Genomic DNA, 8,849 nt, shown 5'->3' with positions numbered 1-8,849 from the left:
CGATTGATTTCCTTAAGAATGATAACTTAACATCGAGCACACGATTAAGTCAAAACTACATTTTCCAGTTTATGATTGACATAGAAGTCGTTAATTCTAACCAATCACAGCACAAAACACATGGTCGGCCATTGTTCGAAACGGAGAAGCAGGTTTCAAATAGGTTAGTGACGAATGGGATATCTATTTTTCGAAATGGATGATGATTACAAATGACAAATATACGAATTCTAACCCAAAATACTGCCTCGCTCGGTCCAATAATTAAACATAAACTTCCGGTTGAAAGGTTCCGGTTTGTTGTGATTGGTCGCTTCCCTTAAGTCTTAACGAAAAATATAAAATATAACCATTTCTGTTAAGTCTTAAGTCATCATATGGTTCGCACACGACCCGTCAAAATTCACACACGACAATCATAAACCATTCCACTAGTTTTACATAGAGTCATATGGTAAGTACAAGACTAAGTTTTAAGTCTTAATTCTTAATTTTCAATCGTAAACCCACCTTTGTGTTGGTTAAGAACAAGATTTTATTTCGTTTATTTCGTAATTCTATTTCATGGCAAAATTAAATCATGAAGTCATCATTGTGCAATAGTTTTCTTTAATATAATCGTAAAAAAAAAAGTACGGACCTGGATCAGAAAATACGGTCCAAATGACATTTTCGTTTTCGTACGGACTTGTTTTGCTGAAGGGTTGGCAACACTGGTACCACTTTGCAATGACAAGATTTTGTTCGTATTTTCGACGTGTGTTTTTTGGATTCGGGTTTTGACCATCGAGTGCGACAGTTCACAGAGACTGTAATCTGTGGTCAGTCTGGATAGTGAATTACAGCATGATGTAAATTTGCAGGTTACCGAACATTTAACTATGGAGGTGGATAATAGTAGTTTCACTAAGAGGAAATTGCTGACTGAGGAAGTTACTGAGGTTGATAGACAAGCTAAAGCTCATAAGAATGCAGATCCACAGCAACACAGTTCTCCTAATAACAGGTATGTTCATCGTTCAGAGTGTCGTTACCCCATTAACCATCCTGGCCCATATATTGTCCTGATAGAATCAATGCAACATAATATAGGTAACTTACACCCTTTGACCATTGGCAAAAAACTTCATCCTAACCCTCATATTGTCCAAATTCAGCGCTCGGGGCCTAACAGGCTGAAGATTACCTTCGCTACCCTACAGGCAGCGAACCAATTTGTTACCTCGGATCAAGTCAAGTCGCTTCAGGTTAAATGTCTTATTCCCCAAGGTCTAATCCAGCGGGAGGGATTGATCTATGGCATCCCTTTGGACGTGGCTATCGACGATCTGCTAGAGGGTATCGAGTCCTCTCAACGCGTCATACATCTTGAGCGGTTGACTAAATATATAGCTCCCGATACCCGGGTGCCCATTAAACTAGTTAAAGTGACGTTTGAGGGACAAACTCTTCCCGAATATATTGCCATCTTTAAAGAGCGTTTCATCGTCAAACCTCGTGTTCAGTCAGTCCTTCAATGCCATCGATGTCATCGTTTTGGTCACTCGATCAAGTTATGTCGATCTAAGGCTCTATCATGTGCAATTTGCTCTCAGGAGCACTCCTTGGATACATGTCCCCATAACGATTCTCCATTATGTGTCAACTGCCGGGGTAACCACCCCTCCACGGACAAGGTTAAGTGCCCTGCTTGGGAATTTGAGAGGGAGATAAAACGGGTCATGGCCTACAATAATCTCTCATATTCGGATGCGAGACAGCAGGTACAGCGCGCTACTGGTCGGATATACCCATTACCTAAAGATCGTATGGATCCCCACCACTTGCCGAGACTCACCAGCTTCCCCCCTCTGACGCAGCCTTCACCTATCGGTCCACAACACATTCCCATTTCTGATCACTCTTACGCACAGGCTATTCACTCAGACTCCCTGCATCCACCCCTTCGACCGGATGGGTACAGGGTTTGCTATAAAGCAGTACCACCGATCACGGATGTCACAAGTCAGAATTCTTTCAATCTTCAACATTATTATTCTCAGTTTCGGCCCTACACGCCTGACATCACCAATGGTGTGGCACTGCCGGGGCCTCCCGACGGAGGACTGTCCTCTTCTCCCCCTATGATGCATACGCGTCATCCTTCACAGGATGCCCTACAGGACACTTCCTCTTCTGACGTAGCTCCACCTCCACACTCCACACGATTAAGGCTTAACATGGAAAAACTTAAGTCATTGGTCGATACCATTGAAATTATGATAGCTACAGCTAAAAAGGAAACTGATTACGCCTTCGACAAAGAAAGCCTCATCGCGGCTTTTGTCCAGGTGCTCGTTTAACAATGCTTCTCAGACACCCCTTCTTGCTTCTTCAGTGGAATGTGCAATCTCTTTCGGCTAATAGGTTCCCCCTGCTCCATTTTCACTCTACAGTCTCATGTGATGCAGTTCTTCTTACAGAAACTCTCTTAACTTCAGGACATCATGTTACTTTTCCCGGCTATAACTTATACCTCTCGAAAAAGCTGGATAGGGGTACGGCAATTCTGGTCTCTCGAAGACATCCCAGCACGGAAATTAACGTGTCCTACCCTCCCTCTATGCAACGCGTAGATGCTATCGCTATCAGGCTCCTCCTTGATGATGTTCCACTCACCATTGTCTCGATTTATGTCCACCCCCGATCTTCGTATACATCTCAAGATTGGGAAGAATTTTTTCAACAATTCGATGGTGCTGTGTTCATTGGGGGTGATTTTAATGCCCATCATATCTACTGGGGCAACAAATCTAATGATGCAGCTGGGATCAATCTTCTTGACTATTTACATACGTCTCCTTATATTCTGTTAAATGGTACACAACACACCTGGATGGGTCCTCCTACTGCGTCTTCTACTGCAATCGATCTCTCTTTCATAACGTCTAATCTGGCTGGCAACTTTAAATGGGAGGTTCTTTCGGACAACTGGGGCAGTGACCACTTCCCTATTCTTATCACCACGTCACAGCCCACTACCTCAAGGCACTCAGAAGCACACTGGTATTATACTTTTCTTACATCACGGGCCGATTGGACTTTGTTTTCTTCGTGGCTGGAATCTCGGACCGCAGCTACGTTCTGCTCTTCCAATGATGACCTCCTTCGCTTATACTCTAGCTTCTATAATAACCTCTTCCAAGCAGCTCGTGCATCTATGCCATTCCGGTTAAAGGGTCCTGTACATAAACAAAGTAAGGCTCCCTGGTGGGATGAACACTGTGCCAGTGCTAATCGGCAGCGCTTAAACGCCCTACGAACGTACAAAACACGGTCTACTTTGGATAACTTTATACTTCTTAAGAAATCTCAAGCATTTGCTAAATTAACCTGGAAAAAGCGTAAACAATCTCACTGGCAATCTTACTGTGAATCTTTTTCACGTTCTACCTCTCTGAAAACGTTATGGCGACAATTCAATACTTTTAGACATAGTCTCACATCCACGGCCTGGGCATCTCTGCCTCCCCATTTACTCCATGACTTCATGTCACTGGTCGCTCCTCCTACAGTTTCCCCTCCGCCTTTCCTCGCTGACGTTCCTCCGGTTCGCCCCGCGTCAAAGGATAAGGTCTGTACCTCGCTCCTACAAGACTTTTCTTTTTCAGAATTCTCTCAATGTGTCCAGACAACACCTGATTCTGCACCCGGACCGGACTTGGTTACTTATAGTATGATCCGTCATCTTCCTGTCAATGCGCAGTCCTTCTTATTGCACATTTTTAACCTCATTCTACGGCTTGGCATTATTCCACCTAGCTGGCACGAATTCTACATCCTTCCGATACTTAAACCAGGCAAGTCTCCTCTTGAGGCCACCTCCTATCGACCTATCGCTCTCCGTTCGTGCTTGGCTAAATTGTTTGAGAAGTTACTCAAAAATAGGTTGGTGTGGTGGTTCGAATATTATAACCTCCTTCGTCCAGAACAATTTGGCTTTCGTTCTGGTATGGGCACTGAAGATGCAATCTGCTCCCTTTACTCCCAAATTCGTTTAGCCTTTCAACGTAAAGAGATATTCTCTGCCATATTTATGGACATATCTGCGGCTTTTGATAATGTCCAACTTCCTATCCTGTATTCGAAACTATGCAAATTAGGACTTCCTCGTCAGATTATCAGGATCCTTTCTGCCTTACTCTCTTCTCGTACTTATACACCGCGGATGGTACGGCCTGCACCTTACACCCGACAGGTGTCCCAAGGATTAGTGCAAGGAAGCTCTCTTAGCCCTCTTCTCTTCCTTCTTTATACTCAGGACCTTATGTTTCACATTGGAACTTCGGCTAAATTAACTGCGTACGCCGATGATGTGGTGTTGTGGTATCGTGGTTCTACTATTCTCGACACTAGTACTACTCTTTCAGCTGCCCTCACTCAGGCTCAAAGTTGGTTGGGAACGCATGGATTCAGTCTGTCCTTATCGAAAACGAAGATAATACACTTCACACGAAAACGGGTTACGACGCCTGCTCATGCTATTTCATTGGATGGTGTTCCCTTACCTATAGTCCCGTGCATCAAATACCTTGGTGTTTTCTTAGATCAACGGATGCTCGGTATCGCTCACATTAATTATGTCATTGATAAATGCTCTCGTCGGTTACACCTCCTTAAGGCTCTAGCGGGGAAAACTTGGGGGGCTGATGTCCGTAGTCTTCGCTCATTTTCCATTTCTACTATCCGACCGATCCTTCTCTACGGTAGCCAGGTATTAATGTACGCGTCCACTTCTCAGTTGCAAAGGTTGGAAACACTTCAGAATACTGCTATGCGAATCATCCTAGGTGCGTTTAAATCCACACCTATCATGTATATGTACATTGAACTAGGCCTTATTCCATTATCCTTATATCGCCGTATGCTATATGCCCGCCATTGGGTTCACCTTCGTATCGTAAGGCTGCCAGGTTTACGACGGGCTATGGACGCCCTATATGACATCCCCACTCCAGTTCTTACAGCTGCTCGATCCATTGATCCTGGACCGTATGGCTATAAATACTGCTACTCGTTTGATGTTCTTACTTATGTCCCCTTGGTTCGTATAGAGGGTCGTAAAGACAAACCCCCCGCGGTGCTTCGGCAAATATACTTGGACCTTCTAGCTTCCTACCCCTCTGCCTCTCGCATATATACGGACGGCTCTAAACGTCAGGATGGTGTGGGTGCAGCATGGTTTGACTCCTCGCACGGTCGATCTGGACTTTACAGGCTTCCTGAATACACTTCCATCTACTATGCCGAAGCGTATGCAATACTTATGGCCTTACAATATATTCTGTCGCACGTGGTTCCCATTCCCTTGATTGTTTCCGATTCTGCCAGCGTTCTCACGTCCCTCTGCTCATCTCATCAGACCTCCGACTTGCTTCTCTTACGTATTAAACACCTCTGCCTTCAAATTGAACCACATTCGGGCCCTGTTACATTCCTTTGGGTTCCCAGCCATGTGGGCTTGGGGGGAAATGAAACTGTAGATAAGATGGCTAATTTAGCCATATCCACCGGTCGCCTAGTACAACCTGCCTCGTACCAGCCTCTGCTCCCTCTCGTGAAGAGATACTTCAAGGAGATTATGTTCCAGGATTGGATTGCTTATGCCCACACGCATTCATCACTCTACCCTTCTCTCCATCCCTCTACGGTTCCAGTTTACAAAACTCTTCCCCCATATGCTTCTCGCCGTCAGGCGGTCATGTCCTTCCGTCTTAGGTCCGAACATCTTCTGACTCCAGAGCACCTCTGTCGACTGGACATGACACCCCATCCGACCTGCCCTTGTGGGGCTCCTGTTGCGGATGTTCAGCATCTTTTATTGGAATGTCCCCGTTTGAGTGCGAGAACACACCTCCTACGTACTTTTCAAGAACTGGAATTGCCGTCCCCACTTTCATACCCTAATATGGTATACACCTCCACCCACGCTGCATATTTGGCAATCATCGCTTACTTTTTGTCCAATGGTATCACTTTTTAACCCTGGGGTTGCTCTTGTAACTTCCTTGGTGACCGGCCCTCCCCAACTCCTTGTTCCATGCTCCACGGCCTACTCCACCCTTGGTAGACGGGCCTCTACCAAGAAGATGTAGTTTATTCTCTAGCCTCCTCTTCTGATTAACATGCTCCCGACACTCTGAACTATGGCCGTGGGCTTCATGCTGTAGGCCACTATCCAATTAAAAAAAAAAAAAAAAAAAATCGACGTGTGTTTGAACGTTGCGGTGAGATTTTTTTTTTTTTTTTATCGTTTTAATACTTTTGAATCACATCTGGAAAAGCAGGTGTTTTCGACCCAGTGGCGTAGCCAGGATTTGTGTATGGGGGGGGGGGGGTTAAAGAAGAATGGGCCCCCCCCCCCCCCCCCAATAAAACGTGGTAGTCCGGGGGTCCACCCCCGGAAAAAATTTGGATTTTAAGGTGTAAAATAGTGCTATTTTAGCAGTTTTCGGTACTTAACTTTAAATATTGTAATGGTAAAAATATTAATTTTTTAATAAAAAAAATTGTTTGAGTGATGAAGTAAGAAATTAATTAAATATATTTTAATCAATCCAAGTGCCTTGTCCACGTCCACTCAAAATCATAAATCATTCTCGAAGCTCGACAATACAAAAAAAGGAATATAAATGGTGGGTTTTCGGCAGAACTGGCCTATTCCTGGAAACAATTAGCTTTAGCTTGAAGAGTTACCCAGTCACCACCTGCTTATAATTACCGCGCTGGTGAAATACAATAGGTGTAGGATATTTGAAAGCTTGGGACCAGTCACGGCGTCACAACCTTATAGCTTCTGCTCGCGACAGAGGTAGGGGAAGGGAAGGAGAATCGGTAGGGCTCACTTACTCTTCCCCTCCAGTGCAGTGGCCGGTGATAGCAGTAAGACACCCAGGCTTTTAGTTAACCTGCTTTCAGTTAAGAAAAAATAATTGGGGCTAAGGGGAGGGGTTAGAACCCCTAAAACCCCCCCTGGCTACGCCCCTGTTTCGACCACAAAGATGCAAACGTTCTGTAAATCTCAACTTTTGTGACTTGAGTTAAATAAAATTAATTACTTGCTATACTTTTGTCTTTCCTGTACAAGTTGAATGTTAAGAAATAATGTAGGTATCCTACAATTTAATAATATTCGATTTTCAAAATAATTTGGAATTTCTTATCTCCGCCGCTTTTAATGAAAAGAAGAAGTTGAAGAGCATCTAATAAAGGTATTTTCGGATTTTTAACAATTTGTTTCGCAAATACCGCTCAACTACATTTTTACCATGTTTGGTATTGTGTATGAGTACTTTTGCACCTCTTGCGGTAATGATTGCTCGTAAAAAAATTTATTTTTAACCTCAGTTCATCTTAATAACTCTAAACCTATTATAGACAACTTAGTTACATGCTTTGCTACTGCCAGGTTTTCAGTGATAACTGCATAAAGCTGGGATCACACATGGAAATTAAGAATTTAGAATTATGCAGCAAGTATCAATATTGCACTGGGCTTTAATACAGAGGCGCCCCCCCCCCCCCCCCCAAACGCTATGACTCACCCCCCCTAACCTAATGATGCGCCTCCCCCCCCCCCCCGAAATTTTTTATGCCATTTTCTCAATGATTTACCTACTCAATGATTTTATAATATTATACTTTATTAGTATTATATTTTATCACATTTTGCATTAATTTAAACTAATTTTCTAATAATAATTTTGGTCATATCAGGTAATATTTCCATCCTGAACCGACAGGAAAGTGCGGGGTTGCCAATTTGATTTACAAGATCCCTTTCAATTATCAAAGCACCAGAAACGTATTTTCACATTAGAAGCTATAATAATGAAAATAATATATACATTTTTCTCGTCTTTTAACCACCCCCCTCTGAAAATGTAATGACGCAGTCTGCGTCGTTACCTCCCCTTGTGGGCACCCCTGTTTAATACATCATGATAATATCGTTAGAAATAATTTCAGAATAATATTAAACATATATATATATATATATATATATATATATATATATTTAGACTAGGCCTATCAAAATCTTTAATAATCATAAAATATTATTTTAAGCTACCAAAATAATTAAAATATTATTTTAGGCTATCAAAAATCATTAATAAAAGTCAACTTGAATACAATGTTTGAAATGTAAACACAATCTAAAGCAAAATAAAATATGAGCAGGCTTACTGATATTATTCATATGTGACTTGTTTAAAGTTAAGAATGAAAACTTCATATATTCCTAAATGACTTTGTTTCATATTAATTAGGTACAATATGTAGCAAATTTAACACAACCATGTTTTCGGGGGAAATAACAAGAAACAGAAAACATGGTTCTGTTGATGGATTATACTGCACCCGCGTGGTAGTGAAAAAATTCTATGACACTTTAGGCCCCTTCTGGGAGGGGTTTTCTCAGAGTGGTAAACTGATTGCCTTGCACTAACAACAAACAAATAATCAACAGTGCAATTACCATCAAACGAGACGTTTCCCGAACGTCTGTTATGAAAACAATTTATTCACAAGGTGGCGGCCAAAACAATAATTTCGAAACAACAAGAAAGGAGAATTATAACATTTACGTTACATTTCGGGAGCGGCCACCGCGTCCCTTCCGCAATCACTCAATTTGAAGTCAACCGTACCTTAAGGGGCGTGTAGATCGGTCGGTGTCCCAGCGTCGAAACAGGAAGAGTCAGGGGGCGCAAGGCCTTAAATAAACTAAGCTCAGAGGGCGCTAGTGTTGTCAGCTACCACCGAAGAAACGACAGGAGGGGAAAGCGAGGGGAGGGAAGGGGTTAGGG

General features: G+C 42.8%; 1 protein-coding gene across 6 annotated transcripts in view; it reads left to right on the top strand.

The window, feature by feature from the left end:
* The first annotated feature begins 703 nt into the window (after positions 1 to 703).
* Positions 704 to 8,849, top strand: part of LOC134533662 (RNA-binding protein 41-like) — a 46,842-nt gene continuing 38,696 nt past the window's right edge. For 3 of the 6 annotated variants that reach the window (XM_063371207.1, XM_063371203.1, XM_063371202.1), the window contains exon 1: positions 780 to 1,006. In XM_063371207.1, coding sequence (XP_063227277.1) covers positions 882 to 1,006 — 125 coding nt within the window. In that variant the 5' untranslated portion in view covers positions 780 to 881. The other 3 variants (XM_063371204.1, XM_063371205.1, XM_063371206.1) reach the window with 3 other exon arrangements.

This window comes from Bacillus rossius, chromosome 7, assembly GCF_032445375.1.
Source record: "Bacillus rossius redtenbacheri isolate Brsri chromosome 7, Brsri_v3, whole genome shotgun sequence".
Taxonomy (NCBI): Eukaryota; Metazoa; Arthropoda; class Insecta; order Phasmatodea; family Bacillidae; genus Bacillus; species Bacillus rossius.
Note: the sequence above shows the minus strand (reverse complement) of the source record. Positions and strands in the feature narration are given on the sequence as shown.